We start from the raw sequence: 21332 nt of genomic DNA on the forward strand, positions 1-21332 counted from the left end.
TCAAAGATGAGTAAGGATTTCATTTTGGGTTGAAAATTATACATTTTTAAAGCGAGAATAGTCGAGCAAATTTTGTTTTGCGCGATTTTATAAGTTGTATGGATCCCGTTGCTTCCAACGGTAGCGTGGCCGAGCGGTCTAAGGCGCTGGATTAAGGCTCCAGTCTCTTCGGGGGCGTGGGTTCGAATCCCACCGCTGCCATTACTTTTGGACTCGCATCTACTGAAAACACACATTTAAATTCCTACATTTAAAATAGCACCACTGCTTCTGTCAACTACCCACGAATACAATAAACAAAAGACTAAATTTATATTTTAATATTTCATCACCCGCTTTGCATTGTGGGCTCGTCTCCGCTCCCCACGTGTCCGATGTGGATCCGAGTCAACATGGTTTCCACTTCATGTGTGTTTGTGCTTCTTCCACTGTGCTGTCCGCGTTGTCGGACAGATGTCACGTTTCTGAGATAGCTCAACACACTCGGCAAAGTGCAGGTAAATGTATATCATGATGGTAGAATATTCTAGAGGGGCTAATTTACGCTTAAAAGCAGGCCCGCGTCTGCTGGCTTGATGTTATTTCAACCGGCGTGTGTGAGGCAAAGCTAGGTAGCTAGGCTAAGGTTGCTAACCAGTGGCTACTTTAACTCATTCGTCACGTTTACGAATGTTACTAGAACATAGAACTTTACGTGGTCTTCGTGCAGCTGGTTTTATAATACACACGGTGTAATATTTTGCTTCTTGGTTTTTCACTAGTTTGGCGGAGTTTAGTGCAGGCCCTCTGGACAATTTGCTGTGTTTTGCTATTGTGCTAACACACCTCAAAATGTATATATTGTGGAGAATATTGATTTAAAAGGCATTATAATCAATAATATTCGCTGCCCACTGTTGTGAGTTAGATTGTTTAAATGTTTTTAGACCTTGGAATGTAATTTGAATTCGATTACGGGGCCTTGCATCATCATTTTGACCTCATCATTATCAGTGTTTACCTGCTTCCCTCAGCATTTTAGCTCTGAGCCATCACGTAAATGTTATTTTAGACTAAAATACAGATTTCTCATGTTTAGCAGTTGATTTTCTTGAAGTTGAAACATTGTTTGCGCTGCTGCTGCCCACAGAATTGGGGAAAATGTTCAATTAAAGCTGTTTTGTCTCCTTTTGAAATTGACATGGAAAATTGAGTTTTTGACGTTTTTTGCATAAATATTTGGTTCTCTGAATTATCTCTCCCCATATTAAGTAAAATTAAACAACTCTTATAATTTCTATCTGCCTATTTTCAAATAAGTGTCTACTGTAATCATGAATGACAGCTAATCGCTCTGTTTTTAATTGTTAAAAAAATACATTTCTCTTTAAAAGGTTGGATTCACTTTCTTTATATTACCTTCCCTAAAATATGGCCAGCGGGGATGACGACGACCCCATTATAGAGGAGGTATGTGCTCAGTGGAAAATCTAAAATACTTGCTGGTTAGTCAAGCGGCACTGATCACTTTTTTTTTTTGCCCTTGCAGATTGACGTCTATCTCGCCAAAAGCCTTGCAGAGAAACTTTATCTTCTTCAGGTGGGTTTAGTTGGTATTGCATCCCATGCAAATTAGTTGCCACCATGACCTATGGAAGGTCTTTATCTAAAATAGCTGATGTATAATAAGCTGAATTACAGAAAGCCCTTGCTGTCATGAATTATCTCCCATTTCAGTACCCCGTGCGACCATCCACTATGACCTACGACAATGTCAACATTCTGGCTGCTAAGATCAAAACGAAACAGCAACGGGTAAAATGAAAACCTGACTTTACTTAAAAACTATTCCCTTTAGTCTTAATTGTGGCGCTGGCTTTTTGTTAGGTGGAATTGCAGATGGGCATGGACACCAAGAGCCCCAACTACTGCAAAAGCAAGGGCGAGCAGATTGCACTGAACGTGGACGGCACTGGCTATGAGGAAAGCAACACATATTCAGTGTACGTTTTGCGGCGAGTTTACCTTGCTGGCGAGCATTTTGACTGTGTCGCGTGTTATACTGGAACATCTCCACTAGATGTCGCAGTGCAGTGTGGCCCTCCTAACAAGAATTCACAAACTCAGAATTGCCCTTTTCCACTCCTTAAGGAAATTTCTAACAATGTGTATTTTTATGCTTTCTTAGGTGTCACTGAACAAAATAAATTTTCCTATTGTATTCAATAAAACAGCAATTAAGTGGCAGTGGAAGTCAATTCTCATTCATTGATGTCTTTTGTGCAGGAAACTGATGGACAATCAGACCTTCTCGTCTATCCAGGCCACCACCAACACTTCCCGATACGCCGCTGGCATCTTTCGAAAAGGTCTCAATTTGTTCTGTTTCTTTAAAAAAAATTCAAAATGGTATGTGTAAGAAAAATGTCCAGATGGATACATGGTGGTCATTTAAGAATTTCTGATTAACTCTTGTAGAAGTTTTGATTGAATTGTTGTTGTTGTCCACAGGTGAGCTTCACTTGACGCCGCTGACAGGGATCCTGCAGATGAGGCCCAGCTTTGCATACCTGGACAAGGCCGATAACAAAACCCGAGAGCGAGAGGCGGACAACGAGGGTACCACTTTAGTTTGTCCGCCCCTCTATTTGTCTTTTCTTTTCTTCCATTTGCTGTATTCCCTTCCACACAGGTGGAGACTCGTCCCAGGAAGAAGGCGAGGAAGAAGCCAAAGCCGTTTCGGTGAGTGCTCGCACACAAACAAGTGCCACCCCATCAACTCAAAGCTTGTCATAATCTAACTTCACAACCACCCTAACCCCCCTCGTGCCCTCAGGTGAGGTACTCTCGGCCAGAGTCGGAGCAAGCACGGCAGAGGAGGATCCAGTCGTATGAGTTCCTCCAGAAGAAGCAGGCCGAAGAGCCCTGGATCCATTTGCAGTATCACGGCGTCAGGGTAACTTGTCACCACAAGTAGCCGCCAAGTATTGTCAGAATTGCTACTAATAAGTCCGCCATTTTGTTTTGCCTCAGGACGGGCGGTCGGAACATGAACGTCAGTATTTGTTCAGTCAGCGTGTGGACGCCTCTGACAACACTGAGCTGGTTAAAACGCCCAAGTGAGTTCTCCAATGCGTCTTTTACATCACGTATCCAAGTTGGGAAGCGGATTTTCCTCAATGTGCCCTTTGGACCATTTATTTACTCAACTTCCTTGCAGACATTTCTCTTCCACAGTATTAATCAAATATGAGGTCTACATCGTCATTATGTAAACTTAGCAGACCTATCAATAATTACACTGGTGCATTGAACATAAAATGGAGATCCATTACAATCTGATGTCTACATAAAAAGAAAAGATAATACAGAATATTTGTTCATTTGGATGATTTTCTGTATGTTGCAATAACTATGAAAATTCTTTGTTCCGTCAGGGAGTACCTTACTATGCTGATGCCGCCTCCAGCAGAGGAAAAAGTGTAAGTCTTCATCTTTTGTTTCCCACCGCCATTTTGGCGCTTTTTAAAGAAGGATGTTCATCACCCGCTGTCTTCTCCGCCCTAGCGTGAAGCCCGTCGGCCCGAGCAACGTTCTCTCCATGGCCCAGCTGCGCACGCTGCCGCTCGGCGAGCAGATCAAGACGCTGATGAAGAACGGTGAGCGAACAACACAAATGAATGCCATTAGCGCTCGCGTGCATTTACGTTATCAAGACAATAAGGACTGTTTCTGAATATTTGTACAGTCTCAAGTCACAATATGATAGTTACACATGCCGCTTGCTGGCTTGTATTTGTCTTTGTCCTTGTGTGTATGTCTGCAGTCAAGGTGATCCAGTTCGCCAGTCTGATGGGTCTTTTGGCGTCAGGCACTGATGCTACTGCAGTGCTGCGCTGCATCCAGCAGGTGGCGCTGCTAGTCCAGGGCAACTGGGTGGTGAAGAGGTAACAAGGCCCAGCTAGCTCAGTGACAATCGGATCCGGCTTGGTTTCAAGCTTTCGGTGTGTCCTTTCAGTGACGTCCTGTATCCCAAAAACACGTGCAGTCCTCACAGCGGCGTCGCAGCGGATGTGCTGTGTCGAGGGCGAGACTTTGTGGTGAAGAATTTTTACGTTGTTTTAAGTTTGCTAGAAAACATTTGTGAAGCCTTGGAATTAACTGCATGTCTTCATTCCTCACTAAAATATGTAAAATATGATTTGATAAGTCAGTGTGTTTTTTCCATTTTTTTTTCTCATTTTTTTTATACTTAACAGATGTGGCGGTTTACGCTGGAGCGCTCCCTGATGAGGAAGGAAGTGGCGGCTGTGATCAAAGTAAGCCCTGGTTTAATTAGCCTGATGTAGCTACCTTAGGAAATAAATATGAACAAAACAAGGTTAAACTGAATAATTCTGGTGAACGTAATGTAAATGTGTTTCCTCACTTTGCAGCTTCCTCCGGAGGACGTGAAGGATTTTCTGGAGCAGGTGGCGGTGCCGCGTGTCAACCGCGGCTGGGAGTTCCTACTTCCCGCCGACACCAACTTTGTCAAGAAGCACGCCGACGTGGCCCAGCGACAGCACATGCTGTGGCAGGGCATCCAGAGCAAGTGGGTCGTGCCTCAAGTTTTCCCTGAGAAAATTCTTTCAACTTATATTTTTGGTCTCTTGACTTTCAAGGTTGGAAAAGGTCTTCCACTTCTCAAAGGATGACTTTGTGCCAAAGAATTCCCCGCAGTCTGGTGCGTAGTGAGCAACTTCATGCAGTATAAACATTGACAAGTGAATAGAGCCTCCATAGAAAAATGTAAATGTCATAGCGGCTTGTTTAATACTTGACTTGAAACTACCAGAGCCAAATCGTTTATTGCTTTATTAAAATAATTGGACAATAGCGCTGATTCAGATTCTCACGGTATGGTATTTGGAATATCAGTGTCGTAAGCTTTGGGTGTGTGTTCTCGCAGCGCCAGTCCACATCAGTGGCGAGCAGCGGCTCAAGTTGGCCAAGGACCGTGTGCAGGAGAAGCAGGCTTCTCTCCAAAAAGACCTGGACGCCAAGCGAGCAGGAAGCAGCGGCGCCGACATCCCCATCAAACAGGAGCCCCCAAGCGACGGCGAGCCCGAGCCCATGGACACGTCCCCTCCTCCGCCGTCCTGTTCGGGCATCCCTAACGGCTCGCTCAATGGCTACGCTGGCATGGAGTGCGTAAACGGCGGCACCCTCAGTAACGCGCCCTCGCCACGACTGCTGGACTTTGTGACAGAGACCTTCGGGAAGAATCCCGTCTTGACGCTGAATGAGCTCAAGAGGCTCTTCAGCCTCCACCTGGCCACCGTGCCGGCGGGGCACATTCCTTTCGGACCTGTGTCGGACCACATGCTGCAGGACGCCGTGCTGCTCAGCCGCTGCAAACGGATCATGGTGCCTGTGCGTATTTTAAGCATTTAGAAAAAAATCCAATTTCACAAAACTGTCTTTTAGTAATTTCAGAAAGCTACTACTTTTTGATTTCATTTGCTTTGAAATGTTCTTAAATCTTTTGGTCGAAATTATGCTTAAACGTCTGTAGTGCATTTAACAATTTTAATTTAAAAGTAGCTTATTTTGTTCTGTGAATGTTATCAGTGGTTCTATTTGTTAATGCTTTTCGATTTTGTGTGAAGCACATTGAGTTGCACTTTAAATGAAATATATTTATCGTTGCCTTGCCAAGACCTAACACAGTTTCTCCTCTAAATGTAGTTCCCCGCTTTGACCACAGCTTCTGCCGACGAGCAAAAGGTGTTCGGCTTGTGGGAGACCGGAGAAGAAGTTGACAAGGTAAACTGAAAGGGTGGGCTGGGGGCGGGGGGTAGTACAATGGATAAGTTCCACTGTAACAAAAGTAATCAAAAGCTAATTTTTATAATAAGTTCATTTATTTCCCCTGGGGTGGGAGCAGCACCGGCGCCTGCTCTACGAGATGTTCACCAAATCGTACCACTTGAGACGGAGCGCAGTGCAAGCCCGGCTCAGTGAAGAGTTTGGCGACGTCTCCAAGGCTGACGTGGACCGGCTGCTCAAGGTGAGCACCTTCCACCAAGACGGGTAGCGGGTTCTTTCATCCGTATATTATTTAAAAAACAGTCAAATGATAGTTCGTTTTAATATTTTTTAATCAGGAATGCTGCAGCAGTCATGCCGGCATGTGGTACCTGAAGGGAACCATCCAGTCCTGACCCAAGCAGCCCGCCCCCAAGGGTACTTTTAGCCAAACACAGTGTCCCAAGGGAGCACGGCCGAGGTGAGAGCCGGTCGCGGCTGGTCACGACAATGATGACGCCATCGTCTGTCGCTGGGAACGATGAAAAGAGGTGTTTGAAGGAGAAACACGCGAAACACATAATGCCTCATTATTTAAGGGTTATTTTTTTTCTGATGGATGTTTTTGAAGGAAAACCGGCTGCCATTTTGCGTTCATCTATTAACATGTGGACATACTAGAATGCAGCAATCCACCAGACACAAATAGCTTCAGTCCTATAAATCACCTGAAGGCACTTTTTCTTTTTATCACTAACCCCAAAACAAGACTGAAACCGTTAAAAGGTTGATTTCCAAATGATCGCATCGCTCGCTGCCTGTGGTCAGAATGGCAGTGATTCAAAAGACGGGACAAACCTTTGACAGCTGCATTTTGTTTCCTTTTCGATTGAATATACAAAAAACGGTTGTGGCTGATCAATAAAATCAAATAATGAAAAACATTTGATGAGAGACGTCATGATTCATCAGTTTAGTGAGTGGGTCAGCAATTGATGTTGTAAATATTAAAAAGTGGAACAAATGCCGAAGGCCTGCGCTATCTCTGCAATGATTGCAAGGTCGTCGAAGCAGTCACTTGGTGGCGCTCGTGTGCAAAGCGCCGTTGGAGAAACAGGAGAAGAAGGTTGCCATGGATTAGCGGACGTGACGTCAGGCCATTTGGTAAATTGAAGACCGGTGTGCAAGGAAGTAATTATTAAATACAGGTGAAGCAAAATGGCGTTTTCCCGCGTGGCCACTTGGCAGGTAGGTCTGCACACGAGCAAATGTTTGTCGTTTGCTGCCATTTCTCACGATGCCTTTTCTCGTTTCAGGATTTTCACACTTGAGGAACGCGACAGCGTTTGAGCAAAGCACAGTAAAGTCACAGTTCACTTCCATTTGCTGCAGGTAGCACGGTGGGCTCTGTTTTTGTGCCATTATTTCGAATGTTTTATATTTTTAAATGCTGGCCAGCTCTTTTTTTTTTTCTTTTTTCCCACGTGGTGTTTTTTACTGAAGGGTTGAATGCAAATGTTTGTCTGACAAATTGTCCGGGTTTCTTGGTTCTGTTGAATATTGAAAGGTGTTTTATTCAAGGTCTTCAAGCAAACTTTTGAATGTGCTTTTTGCCGAACTGATTGTTGCGAATTCTCATCAAAACCAAATATTCGTCCATTTTCGGTATTGGTCTACTCAAGGTTATGTGACAAACTCGTACCTAAAAAAAAAAAAAGTTTGCAAACATTTTTTCCCTCGGGTTTCCGCCCGTACGGGACACGCGCCGTTTTTAGATAGCCGATTTTGGACTGCAAACTTGGATCGTCTTTGGACTCGAGGTAGGTTGCGTATGGATAAAATGTACCGTCTTGTGCACTTACATCGCTCATATAAACTGCCGATGAGTAATTTTGAGATTATTTGTTAATTGGCTTTATTCCGTCATAATGGCGCAGCTCCTGCTGCAGGTACGATGCTGCAAGTATACGGCGGATAAGGAAATGTTCCGGCTTGTGCACTTGCATTGCCGATGAGCAATTTAGAACACATTTTATTTTACCATAATGGCGTCGTTCGTGCTGCACATGTGATGCTGCAGTTACATGCAACGCTCGCCCCCCGAAACTGCCTGTTAAATATGTACACAATTTCTGTTGACATTGGCTTTAACATTGGCTTTTTTATTTTGTAGCCGTAAAATAACTGCTCCAGCTTTCTTATATAAAGCGAGAAACAATATTTGAGGAGGTTTCAGTGAGGACAGAGATAATGCACTTCAAAATGAGGTGAGTTCATCTATGGTTGTCACATTCTCATGGCAATTGAAGTTACCAACACACAATTAATGGTGATGCGTGATTTGTAGGCTGGAAGAGGAGCCGGATATGAGGAAAGAACAAATTCTACACCCAGTCAAGAATCAAACGGCACGCAAAAATTGACGCGTGTGGATCATGTGACCAGGAGGGGGCAGTGTGGAGCTCTGGTTGTCTTTGGTTATGGGTGCACGCCGGAAAGGTTGCCTTGAAATGATGGCAGGTGTTTGGGGGTCTGATGGTTGGACTTGCTTAAGAGGTGTCGCTGTAGTTGTGGTTGAGGTTGTGGCTTGTCTGGATCCAGAACAGCTTTGTCTTGTGCGAGGATTGCCATTGATGGCGCATTGTAACCTTTGGGGAGGACGTCACGTCGATGGACACAAACAAAACTTTGACATGGAGCTGAATGTCCAATTTTGCGATATGACTGGTTGACAATTTTAACGTTTTCTTTTTAAACCTACCACTGTTGTACTTGCTTACTTTGTTCTCCCCTCAGTGTAGGGTGACTGACGTTGGAGCGAGATGGTCCACGAGGTGCCGGAAACACAAACAAAACTTTGATGTGGGCCCGAATGTCCAATTTTAGGAAATTACTTGACTATTGTAATATTTTCTTTTTCTAACCTACCACTGTCGTACTTGCATTTTTTATCCCCTCAGTGTAGGGCGACGTTGGAGTGAGCCGGTTCACGAGGTGCCGGAAACACAAACAAAACTTTGATGTGGGCCCGAATGTCCAATTTTAGGAAATTACTTGACTATTGTAACATTTTCTTTTTCTAACCTACCACTGTCGTACTTGCATTTTTTATCCCCTCAGTGTAGGGCGACGTTGGAGTGAGCCGGTTCACGAGGTGCCGGAAACACAAACAAAACTTTGATGTGGGCCCAAATGTCCAATTTTAGGAAATTACTTGACTATTGTAACATTTTCTTTTTCTAACCTACCACTGTCGTACTTGCATTTTTTATCCCCTCAGTGTAGGGCGACGTTGGAGTGAGCCGGTTCACGAGGTGCCGGAAACACAAACAAAACTTTGATGTGGACCCGAATGTCCAATTTTAGGATGACTTGTTGACTATTGTAACATTTTGTGTCTTTCTAACCTACCACTGTTGTACTTGCTTTCTTTGTTCTCCCCTCAGTGTAGGGCGAAGTTGGAGCGAGATGGTCCACGAGGTGCCGGAAACACAAACAAAACTTTGATGTGGGCCCGAATGTCCAATTTTAGGAAATTACTTGACTATTGTAACATTTTCTTTTTCTAACCTACCACTGTCGTACTTGCATTTTTTATCCCCTCAGTGTAGGGCGACGTTGGAGTGAGCCGGTTCACGAGGTGCCGGAAACACAAACAAAACTTTGATGTGGACCCGAATGTCCAATTTTAGGATGACTTGTTGACTATTGTAACATTTTGTCTTTTTCTAACCTACCACTGTTGTACTTGCATTCTTTGTTCTCCCCTCAGTGTAGGGCGACGTTGGAGCGAGATGGTCCACGAGGTGCCGGAAACACAAACAAAACTTTGATGTGGACCCGAATGTCCAATTTTAGGATATGACTTGACTATTGTAACATTTTGTGTTTTTTCTAACCTACCACTGTCGTACTTGCATTCTTTGTTATCCCCTCTGTGTAGGGCGGCGTTGGAGCGAGCCGGTCCATGAGGAACTACCGGTCGAGGGTGCTCAAGACATAATGATGCGAGCAGCGCACAACTCATTGCATGTTCTGCTTTTTGCAGGCTGATTGCAAAAGGGGGACGCACGGCCCGACTCGGTGACGGTAACCAAGAGAGTAACTAGCCGCTGGGATCAAGTAAGCAAGTGACCTACAACTTGGGGTGCGCTTTGAGTTTCTGACATTGTTTGTGTTTCTGCAGATGGCGACTGGGACATGACACGATCTGACAGAAGTGGACGCTTCGGGCTGGCCGGGTGGCATCACTGAAATATCCTGCAGTCAGGTTCTGAGGGAGACCCGCTTCCCTGGAGGCGTCGACCTGCGCAGCTTCAATGCGTGAAATAGTTTTTTTTTTTCCTTTTAATTCACACCAGTGGTGTCCAAACGTCTAAGGGCCCCATACTGAAACAAATTCCCAATCGTTTGACACAAATTCATTAAACACTCTAATCAATTACGACATTTTGGTGTCTTGATGAACCTGACCTTGACACAGCAAAAATGAAGATAAACTACTACTGTATGTCTGCGTCTGAGTGAAATTTTGAACAGATGATTTGACTTGTAAACAGCACATTTTAATATTTGATGATGCCATTGATCAGTTGTATTTTGGCGCTCCCCTAGTGGCCCGTGTCCAATGGCCTTTTGTGGCAAATAGCCCCGAGGCTGCCGTTTGGACACCAATGGTGACGTGTATAGGGCTGCACGTGTATTGGAAAACTGCCATGTCTGTTAGACATGTATTTTAAGTTAAAGTTAGGGTTAGTTAAAGTTAACATCTAACTGATCGCCTTCAGATCAAATAGTTAATTTCCATCCCAAGTATTTGCATGACTTTGGTCAATGCAATGGTCTGGCCCAATATTGTCATATCACTCATTTTCCAATATGTTGTGCAGCCTTGATTGAGTGGAAACGCGCAGCGGCGGCGCAAGCGAGACTTTTGTGCTTATGTCTTGCAAGGTGGAAGAGAAGCTGCACAAAACGAAGAGCCGGCGGACGGAGGCCACAAGACCCGGGATTGGCGAGCGGGGCGCAAAGGACGAAATCACCCCAAGAAAAGTAGTCGCCATGTGATGAAGAGGAGCTTGATTCATGACTGGCCAAGACTGGCCAGAGGTGACATGGCAATCGAAGTGTACACACTTTTTTTTTTTAAATCGCATTTCCTTATGTCTGTCGCAGGGCTCGGTCGCGTGGCGTTCGAGGGACGGGAGCAGTTCCTCAAATGAAGATGAGTACCATCTGCCGGTCAGAGTACGTTGACAGAAGTGAACCGCATGCAACTTAGTGCTGTCTTTTTTTTTTTTTCTTTTTTTTTTTTTTTTTTTTTTTTTTGCGCAGTTGTGCGATGCAGAGGAAGAGTCCAACGAACCTTCAGCAGACCTTTGCCTGTGACGGGCGGCCTACATGAGGCGGGTGCAGATGCGGCGAGGGTGAAGCAGCCGGCATTTAGGGAGAGTATGACTGTTTTTCCCCTTTCGCACTCGCTTTCCTTCCCTCCCTCCACTTTTTTACTGGGTGTGCACACTGTCTGCATGATGCCTCTTTCTTCTCAGTGCTGTCATTGTGCAATATTGTTTTAAAGTGTTTTTTTTAATGGAGTGAACTGTAAAGTTTATACTGTAACTTTGTCGCTGTACCTGTATTAAATTGTGAACTGAATTCAAGTGGTCCATTTTCAACATTGGCATGTAAAGTATTGTGCATATTTTGAGTTAAATGACAACATGCAAACTGTAATACTTTGAAACATTCTCTATAAGGCAATTGAAAAATTAGTCTCAAACAAATGAGTCCAAATAAGTAATATGAAACATGCAGTGTCAGGCATTTCCTTTTCACAGTGGAAAGAAATGCTGTATGCTTTCAAAATTGTTGCCAAAAGTAGCCTGACACCCATAAATGCAAATGACAAGCTGTTAAGTATCAAACCAGACTGCGTTGCGACCGATGAAATTAATCTTTGGCAAACCCTTTTGAAAAACTGCCATAAAATGGCCACTGAATTCAGAATCTTGCTCAATGTAGGTGCATTTCTTTTTGTACGAGAAAAGCCTTTTATTCAAGTCCGAACCTTTTTTTTTTTTTGCGGTTGAATCGTCATGTGGGTGATTTTGTGAATAAAGTTGACTTTGTCTTGTTCCTGTGGGTGGCCTTTGTAAATAAAGCCAACTTTGTTGTCAGTCATTCATGATGCAGTTGATTCTGCATCTCTTGAAACTTAATCTTATTACACGTTTTGTTGCAGGTGTTGTCTTCATTTGCAGTCTGACTACGAAGGCCTGTTGCTATACAGTGGAGACGGAAGCTAAAGTGAAATTTTAAACATTACATTCAACTTCTAGGATGTTGGCCTTCAATACAAAGCACTCGTTGCATGTTGCTTAACAACACTGCCAACCTTGGTACCAGTACTGCATAATACCATCCAGTTCAACGTTAAGTCTGCTCAAACGTGAGTGAAGGCCACACCGCAACCTGCTTAGGTGGTATGCAAGTGAGCCAGAGAGCTACTCGTTACCGGCGTCTTTATTAAATTGTCCTTTTCAGACAGGTTAGATGAATTCCAAGTGCTGCCATCTAGTGGCGGCAAATTTGTCCCGTCTGACGCACTATTTAACTGTATACTCAAATACTTCATTTTTAACTTTAAACATGGTTAAAAATAATAGGTGCCCTAATTGGGCGGCTGGGTTAATGCGACCCATCTTTCGTAGTTTGTTTTACCCAAAGCAATCTAACATACCACATAAATACTGCCGCTGTCTCTCCAATATGTGTAAAACGTACAAAATAATTTGCATCATTTATAGACCACATGCTAAAAATATGACGTTAATGCAGCTGGTCTTGTAATCCACAGCTTGGTAAAGTGCTTCCGGTTGAGCATGGCCGTCCGTACTCGACCCCGAGTCTGCGGTTTGACCTACCGCCCTGTCGCGCACCAAACCGCGCGGCCATCAGTGATTTATTTATATATATATATATATATATATATATATATATATATATATATATATATATATATATATATATATATATATATATATATATATATATATATATATATATATATATATATATATATATATATATATATATATATATATATATATACATACATACACACACATACATATATGCATACACATACACACACACACACATCCACCTATGTCTCTGTATGTCCTCAGCGCTGTAACGTTTTGTGCCGGTACGTACACTATATGAAATAAATGACGGGATTGTTTTCACCTCATTTAATATGCATCAAGCATACGAGCTGGTGTTTTAGAACAGCCTAAACTAGTAGGTCACAAAAAAGATTTAAAAAAAAAAAAAAACTTGCTAAAATTCTAAAAAGTTAATTGTCTTTTTTTCTGTTGAGAGAAGCGTCCAATGAAATGTGGTTAATACCATTGGGGGAGAGAGATTTGATTAGCGTTAGTACATGCATGGTCAGTCAGTACAGCGTTTACACAGGGCAGTGCATGGGTTAGTGCATTCATGGTTATCACACGGCAGAACATTTCGCGGCGGCGGGGAGTCGAACCCTGGGTCTCAGGTGTTCTAGCGCAGCGATCGAGCCACTCGCCCAGCGTGGCGAGCTCGGCGGTCACCCCGCTTTTTCTTCGAGTCATTCTTATCCGTTCAGTATTTCGTTCCGCGCGCGTTGGGTAAGTACAAAAGAGTGCAAACGGCCGCCAGCTGCCAGGTCGAAATAGCCGACTGGTCTATGACACGGCCTCTTGCCCCGAAAGAACCTGGTTCGATCCCAGGCATGAGCACATACTTGACGGTGCTTTTGCAATTGGAACCTCGCCTACTATAAGTGTACGCATATGCAAATAAAATTGCATATGCAAGTATTTATGTGTAAATAGACAACGAGGCCCCGCCCCCCGAGTGGGCGGGTCCACCCACCGGACCACGCCTACTGGCCCCGCCCCCGGGGGCTGCAAGCCACGCCCCCTGCCCTAGCGTAATTACACTAAGGTAGGGGGCGGGGCTTCGCCCCGCCCCCTACCCTAGTGTAATTAACCAGGGTAGGGGGCGGGGCTTCGCCCCGCCCCCTACCCTAGTGTAATTAAAAGTGAATAGAAATCTAGTAGTGTAGGGGGCGGGGCTTCGCCCCGCCCCCTACACTACTAGATTTCTATTCACTTTTAATGTAAATGAAAACATTAATACAATTATAAAAAAAGGTATTAACATTTTATATATATATATATATATATATAAATCTTTTCATTTACATTAAAAGTGAATAGAAATCTAGTAGTGTAGGGGGCGGGGCTTCGCCCCGCCCCCTACACTACTAGATTTCTATTCACTTTTAATTACACTAGGGTAGGGGGCGGGGCGAAGCCCCGCCCCCTACCCTAGTTAATTACACTAGGGTAGGGGGCGGGGCTTCGCCCCGCCCCCTACCCTGGTCAATTACACCAAGGTGGGGGGCGGGGCTTCGCCCCGCCCCCTACCTTAGTGTAATTACGCTAGGGCAGGGGGCGTGGCTTGCAGCCCCGGGGGCGTGGCCAGTAGGCGTGGTCCGGTGGGTGGCCCCGCCCACTCGGGGGGCGGGGCCTCCTTGTCTGTTTACACATAAATACTTGCATATGCAATTTTATTTGCATATGCGTACACTTATAGTAGGCGAGGTTCCAATTGCAAAAGCACCGTCAAGTATGTGCTCATGCCTGGGATCGAACCAGGTTCTTTCGGGGCAAGAGGCCGTGTCATAGACCAGTCGGCTATTTCGACCTGGCAGCTGGCGGCCGTTTGCACTCTTTTGTACTTACCCAACGCGCGCGGAACGAAATACTGAACGGATAAGAATGACTCGAAGAAAAAGCGGGGTGACCGCCGAGCTCGCCACGCTGGGCGAGTGGCTCGATCGCTGCGCTAGAACACCTGAGACCCAGGGTTCGACTCCCCGCCGCCGCGAAATGTTCTGCCGTGTGATAACCATGAATGCACTAACCCATGCACTGCCCTATGCAAACGCTGTACTGACCGACAATTGCACTGACCATGCATGTACTAACGTTAATCAAATCTCTCTCCCCCAATGGTATTAACCACATTTCATTGGACGCTTCTCTCAACAGAAAAAAGACAATTAACTTTTTAGAATTTTAGCAAGTTTTTTTTTGTTTTAAATCTTTTTTGTGACCTACTAGTTTAGGCTGTTCTAAAACACCAGCTCGTATGCTTGATGCATATTAAATGAGGTGAAAGAAATCCCGTCATTTATTTCATACAGTGTACGTACCGGCACAAAACGTTACAGCGCTGAGGACATATAGAGCCATAGGTGGATGTGTGTGTGTATGTGTATGCATATATATATATATATATATACATATATATATATATATATATATATATATATATATAAATCACTGATGGCCGCGCGGTTTGGTGCGCGACAGGGCGGTAGGTCAAACCGCAGACTCGGGGTCGAGTACGGACGGCCATGCTCAACCGGAAGCACTTTACCAAGCTGTGGATTACAAGACCAGCTGCATTAACGTCATATTTTTTAGCATGTGGTCTATAAATGATGCAAATTATTTTGTACGATTTACACACATGCACATTGGAGAGACAGCGGCAGTATTTATGTGGTATGTTAGATTGCTTTGGGTAAAACAAACTACGAAAGATGGGTCGCATTAACCCAGGCGCCCAATTAGGGCACCTATTATCTTTAACCATGTTGAAAGTTAAATGAAGTATTTTCGCATACAGTTAAATGGTGCGTCAGACGGGACAAATTTGCCGCCACTAGATGGCAGCACTTGGAATTCATCTAACCTGTCTGAAAAGGACAATTTAATAAAGCCGCCGGTAATGAGTAGCTCTCTGGCTCACTTGCATACCACCTAAGCAGGTTGCGGTGTGGCCTTCACTCACGCTTGTGCAGGCTTAACGTTGAACTGGATGGTATTATGCAGTACTGGTACCAAGGTTGGCAGTGTTGTTAAGCAACATGCAACGAGTGCTTTGAATTGAAGGCCAACATCCTAGAAGTTGCATGTAATGTTTAAAATTTTACTTTAGCTTCCGTCTCCACTGTATAGGAACAGGCCTTCGTAGTCAGACTGCAAATGAAGACAACACCTGCAACAAAACGTGTAATAAGTTTAAGTTTCAAGAGATGCAGAATCAACTGCATCATGAATGACTGACACAACAAAGTTGGCTTTATTTACAAAGGCCACCCACAGGAACAAGACAGTCAACTTTATTCACAAAATCACCCACATGACGATTCAACCGCAAAAAAAAAAAGTTTGGACTTGAAAAAAAGGCTTTTCTCATACAAAAAGAAATGCACCTACATTGAACAAGATTCTGAATTCAGTGGCCATTTTATGGCAGGGTTTCAAAAGGGTTTGCCAAAGATTTATTTCATTGGTCGCAACGCAGTCTGGTTTGATGCTCACTCAACAGCTTGTCATTTGCATTTATGAGTGTCAGGCTACTTTTGTCAACAATTTTGAAAGCATACAGCATTTCTTTCCACTGTGAAAAGAAATGCCTGACATTCCATGTTTCATATTACTTATGTGGACTCATTTGTTTGAGACTAATTTTTCAATTGCCTTATAGAGAATGTTTCAAGGTATTACAGTTTGCATGTTGTCATTTAGCTCAAAATATGCACAATACTTTACATGCCAATGTTGAAAATGGACCACTTGAATTCAGTTCACAATTTAATACAGGTACAGCGACACAGTTACAGTATAAACTTTACAGTTCACTCCATTAAAAAAAAAAAAACACTTTAAAACAATATTGCACAATGACAGCACTGAGAAAAAAGAGAGGCATCATGCAGACAGTGTGCACACCCAGTGAAAAAGTGGAGGGAGGGAAGGAAAGCAAGTGCGGAAGGGGGAAAACCAAAGTCATACTCTCCCTAAATGCTGGCTGCTTCGCCTTCGCCGCATCTGCACCCGCCTCATGTAGGCCGCTCGTCACGGGCGAAGGTCTGCTGAAGGTTCGTTGGACTCTTCCTCTGCGTCGCACAACTGCAAAAAGAAAGACGGCACTCAGTTGCATGCGGTTCACTTCTGTCGATGTACTCCGTGACCGGCAGATGGTACTCATCTTCATTTGAGGAACTGCTCCCGTCCCTCCAACGCCACGCGAGCGAGCCCTGCGACAGACAAATAAGGAAATGCGATTTAAAAAAAAAAGGTGTGTACACTCTCCTTGTACATTTGATTGCCACGTCACCTCTGGCCAGTCTTGGCCAGTCATGAATCAGGCTCCTTCCTCTTCATCACATGGCAACTGCTTTTCTTGGGGTGATTTCTTCCTTTGCTCGGCAATCCCAGGTCTAGTGACCTCCGTCCGCTGGCCGTTTTGTGCAGCTTCTCTTCCACCTTGCAAGACACAAGCACCAAAGTCTCGCTTGCGCCGTCGCTGCGCGTTTGCACTCAATCAAGGCTGCACAACATATTGGAAAATGAGTGATATGGCAGGATTGGGCCAGACTATTGCATTGTGCAAAGTTATGCAAAAACTTGGGATGGAAATGAATTTTTTTTGAACTGAATGCAATCAGATGTTGACTTGGATCAGTGACTTCTCTTCTAAAATAATTTGGCAAGAAAACACGGAGCTTATTTCATTACGCCACATGACAAAGAAAATCTTTCGTTTCTTAAAGTGCATGCCATTAACGTACGCCACCATGTGGCAGTTTTCCAATACACGTGCAGCCCTACACACACGCACACTTCACCATTGGTGTCCGAACTGCGGCATGGGGGCTCTGTGACAAAAGGCCATTGGACACGGGCCACGAGGGGAGCGCCAAAATTTGACTGCTCAAGGGCGTCAGAATATTACGTTACGCTGTTTACAAGTCAAATCTTCTATTCAAAATTTCACTCAACACAAGTTTAGCCTCATTTTTGCGGTGTTAGATTTACCAAGACACCTCATGATTGACTTTCAAAATTAACACCGTTTTGTAGCAGTAGCACAACATTTTAACACTTAATAGCAAAATCTCATGATTGATTAGAATCTTTAATGAATTTGTCAAACAATTTTGAATTTGTTTCAGTACGAGGCCCTCAAACAAACATTCGGACACCACTGGTGTGAATTGAAAAAGGAAAACTCCATTTCACGCATTGACGCTGCGCAGGTCGACGTCTCCAGGGAAGCGGGTCTCCCTCAGAACCTGGCTGCAGAGTGATGCCACCCGGCCAAGCAGTCCACCTCGGATCAGTTTGTGTCGTGTCCCGGTCGCCATCTGCAGACAGACAATGTCAAACTCAAAGCGCACCCAAAGTTGGCGGTCACTTGCTTACTAGATCACAGCGGCTAGTTACTCTTGGTTACCGTCGCCGGGTCCGGCCGTTCGTCCCCCCTTTTGCGTCCAGTCTGCAAAAGACAGAACATGCAATGAGTTGTGCGCTGCTTGCGTCATTATGTCTTGAGCACTCTCGACCGGTGGTTCCTCACTGAACAGCTCGCTCCCACGCAGTCCTACACTGAGGGGAGAACAAAGAACCAAGTACCACAGTGGTAGGTTAGAAAAAACAAAATTTTACAAATGACATTGCAAAATTGGACATTCGGGACCAGCTCGCTCCAACGCTGCCCTACACTGACGGGAGAACAAAGAACGCGAGTATGACAGTCGTATAGGTTAGAAAAAGACAAAAATGTTACAAATGACATTGCAAAATTGGACATTTGGACCAGCTCGCTCCAACGCCGTCCTACACCGAGGGGCGAACAAGAACGCAAGTATGACAGTGGTAGTAGGTTAGAAAAAGACAAAAATGTTACAAATAACATTGCAAAATTGGACATTCAGGACCAACTCGCTCCAACGCTGCCCTACACTGATGGGAGACCAAACAACGCAAGAACAGTGGTAGGTTAGAAAATGACAATGTTACAAATTACATTGCAAAATTGGACATTCGGACCAGCTCGCTCCAACACCGCCCTACACCGAGGGGAGAACAAGAACGCAAGTACCACAGTGGTAGGTTAGAAAACGACAAAATGTTACAAGTCAGATTGCAAAATTGAACATCCTTCACATCAAACTTTTGTTTGCGTTTCCAGCACCTCGTGGACCGGCTCCCTCCAACGCCGCCCTACACTGAGGGGAGAACAACGAACGCAAGTACGGCAGTGGTAGTAGATTAGGAAAAAGACAATGTTACAGTTATCAAGTCATATTGCAAAATTGGACATTCGGCGCCACGTCAAAATTCTCTGTTTCCAGCAGCTTGTTAACCGGCTCGCTCCAACGTCACCCTACACTGTAGGGAGAACAAAGAACGCAAATACGACAGTGGTAGGTAGAAAAGACAAAATGTTACAATGGTCAACAAGTCATATTGCAAAATTAGACATTCGGCTCCACGTCAAACTTTTGTTTGTGTTCATCAACGTGACACCGTCCTCACCCAAAGGTTACAATGCACTGTCAATGGCAATCCTAGCATAAGACAACGCTGCTCTTATAGCAAGATTGGGCTTCTGCTTGTGGTACCCAAGCTGGTTCCTGCACAAAACCTGAAACATAAAAGGGGTGAAACACGACAAGGATTTGGTTGTGTCGATTGCTGTGACGGACCAAGACGAGTTGAGTCAAGTCAAGAGCATTTCTATTGCCCAAAATCAGTCAAGTCTCAAAGGGCTTCGCATTTGCAAAAATTGAAGTCCTCCCCCAAAACACCGGCCGGCTTTCAACCGCTATCCTCGCACAAGACAAAGCTGTTCTGGATCCAGACAAGCCACAACCTCAACCACAACTACAGACCACCTCTTAAGCAAGTCCAACCATCAGACCCCCAAACACCTGCCCTCATTTCAAGGCAACCTTTCCAACGTGCACCCATAACCAAAGGCAACCAGAGCGCAACACTGCCCCCTCCTGGTCAAATGATCCCCACACATGACATGTCCACGTTGGCATGCTGCTTGATTCTTGACTGGGTGTGAATTGGTCCTTTCCTCATTGCTTCTCTTCAACCCTGGAAAAACATGCAAGGCGCCATTAATTGAGTTCTGTAACTACATTTGTGCTATAGCATTCATGTACCAAAAAAAAAGGACCCATTCCCATCTCAGGTACAGAAACTCTTATTGATGTCAGAAAGCTATCTTGAGGAATTACAACCGCTATCCCATTCTAAAACACCAATTATCAACAATAAAAGCGGACAAATTTCTTACCACTCCATTAGCTGAGCTTTTAGAGTGAGAATGTTACTTCAGCTCACTTGTTAAATTCACAAGAATTCATTCATTTTGATGCGGCACAGATCAACATTGCATATTGGTATATAGTCTGGCTCTCCTATTGGACAAGGACACTGAGAAGGACAGAGAAGAAAAACCACTAATAAAGAACCGGCGTTTTCATTGCTTTATTCTTCCACATATGAGCGAGCTCACAGCTCACTTAAACCCTTACACCCCGTCATCTGACCAAAATTAACCAATCAGGAGCTAGCGGTTTAGGCAGAGACAAGTGAATGAGTAAATGCGAACAATTTTAAAATGTAATTGTAAATACATATTTTTGCAAATTAACTTTAGGAGTCAACTTAGAATTTAATTTAAAAAAAATCAAATTCGTCTCTCTAGCCTCTTATGTTGGATACAAATACACAATTAGACAGAACATAGACATCGTTTTATATTCATTCAACTTACCTCCGTCGTGCGGATAATTCAAGTTTGCAGTGCACAAACGACGCCATAGCACGTGTCGAGCTGAGCTTGTATGTGTTTGACTATAGTCAAACAAACATTTTGACTTGAGTCAAACAAACACTTATAGTTCAACCCCCAAGTAAAAGACGTCTCATTCATGAGTTAAAAATGAAACGAACGAAGAAGAGCTGCCCAGCATTAAAAAGAAACGAAAACGTTTTGAAACACTGCTAAATTGTGCAAAAGCAAGTGCATTGAGACGTGCTGCGCTCAAACCTCAAACGCGGTTGCGTCCATCGCGTGCGAAAATCCTGCAACAAGAGAGAAGGCGTCGTGAGAAACGGCAACGAAAGACAAACATTTGCTCGTGTGCCCGCTTACCTGAGAGAATGCCACGCGGTCGGGCTCCATCTTGCTTCACCCGTATTTGGTAACTCCCTGGTGCACACCTGTTTTTAATTAACCTGATGGTCTGACGTCACTTCCACCAAATCGCAAACTTCTTCTCCTGCATGTCGAACGGCGCTTTGCACACTAGCGCCACCAGGTGGCCTGTAGAGGTGACTGATTTGACTTACCCTGGAAATTAAAGTGAACGAGCAGCCTGCCAATTATTATAGAACATTAGTCTTCAAGAACCACGCTGTCGCCATCTCCTGGTCAGCATGTGAAATGCAGTTGGTGACAACTTCTGGGAATCCCAATCAAATAGAAACGTGTTTCCATTTTCGTTGGAGGACTAAATATTGAAAATCAAACTGTAGATTGACTTTTCTCTCCTCTTATCAGACAAAAATAAAAACCCGAGAAATATTATATTTCAATTTTAGTGTTCCTAATTCATAACGAAAATAAATATCCAG

General features: G+C 44.1%; 1 protein-coding gene, 2 long non-coding RNA genes and 1 other non-coding gene across 4 annotated transcripts; 3 read left to right on the forward strand and 1 right to left on the reverse strand.

The window, feature by feature from the left end:
• Positions 1-119: 119 nt before the first annotated feature.
• Positions 120-201, forward strand: trnal-aag (transfer RNA leucine (anticodon AAG)). The gene has a single exon. It is a non-coding gene; the product is annotated as a tRNA-Leu (tRNA).
• A 129-nt stretch (positions 202-330) lies between these two features.
• On the forward strand, positions 331-6713 carry polr3e (polymerase (RNA) III (DNA directed) polypeptide E). Its single transcript, XM_049758951.1, has 21 exons — positions 331-497; positions 1374-1449; positions 1529-1579; positions 1717-1794; positions 1867-1982; positions 2266-2348; positions 2491-2598; positions 2672-2721; positions 2816-2935; positions 3013-3098; positions 3417-3461; positions 3547-3638; positions 3806-3926; positions 3998-4079; positions 4239-4298; positions 4416-4573; positions 4644-4705; positions 4931-5394; positions 5710-5787; positions 5909-6031; positions 6129-6713. The coding sequence occupies exons 2-21, from the start codon at positions 1411-1413 to the stop codon at positions 6183-6185; spliced, it is 2073 nt and encodes a 690-aa protein (XP_049614908.1). The 5' UTR covers positions 331-497; positions 1374-1410; the 3' UTR covers positions 6186-6713.
• A 316-nt stretch (positions 6714-7029) lies between these two features.
• On the forward strand, positions 7030-12465 carry LOC125991220 (uncharacterized). Its single transcript, XR_011086093.1, has 3 exons — positions 7030-8036; positions 8117-9891; positions 9956-12465. It is a non-coding gene; the product is annotated as an uncharacterized lncRNA (long non-coding RNA).
• A 4006-nt stretch (positions 12466-16471) lies between these two features.
• On the reverse strand, positions 16472-20451 carry LOC125991550 (uncharacterized). Its single transcript, XR_007489345.2, has 3 exons — positions 18099-20451; positions 17011-18040; positions 16472-16930 (listed from the first exon to the last, which is right to left on the reverse strand). It is a non-coding gene; the product is annotated as an uncharacterized lncRNA (long non-coding RNA).
• Positions 20452-21332: the final 881 nt, after the last annotated feature.

This window comes from Syngnathus scovelli, chromosome 21, assembly GCF_024217435.2.
Source record: "Syngnathus scovelli strain Florida chromosome 21, RoL_Ssco_1.2, whole genome shotgun sequence".
Classification (NCBI taxonomy): Eukaryota; Metazoa; Chordata; class Actinopteri; order Syngnathiformes; family Syngnathidae; genus Syngnathus; species Syngnathus scovelli.

Coding starts and splice junctions, on each gene's coding strand:
- polr3e (XM_049758951.1), top strand. CDS start 1,411: ATGGCCAGCGGGGATGACGACGACCCCATTATAGAGGAG. Junction 1,450..1,528: donor ACGACCCCATTATAGAGGAG/GTATGTGCTCAG, acceptor TTGCCCTTGCAG/ATTGACGTCTATCTCGCCAA. Junction 3,462..3,546: donor CCTCCAGCAGAGGAAAAAGT/GTAAGTCTTCAT, acceptor TCTCCGCCCTAG/CGTGAAGCCCGTCGGCCCGA.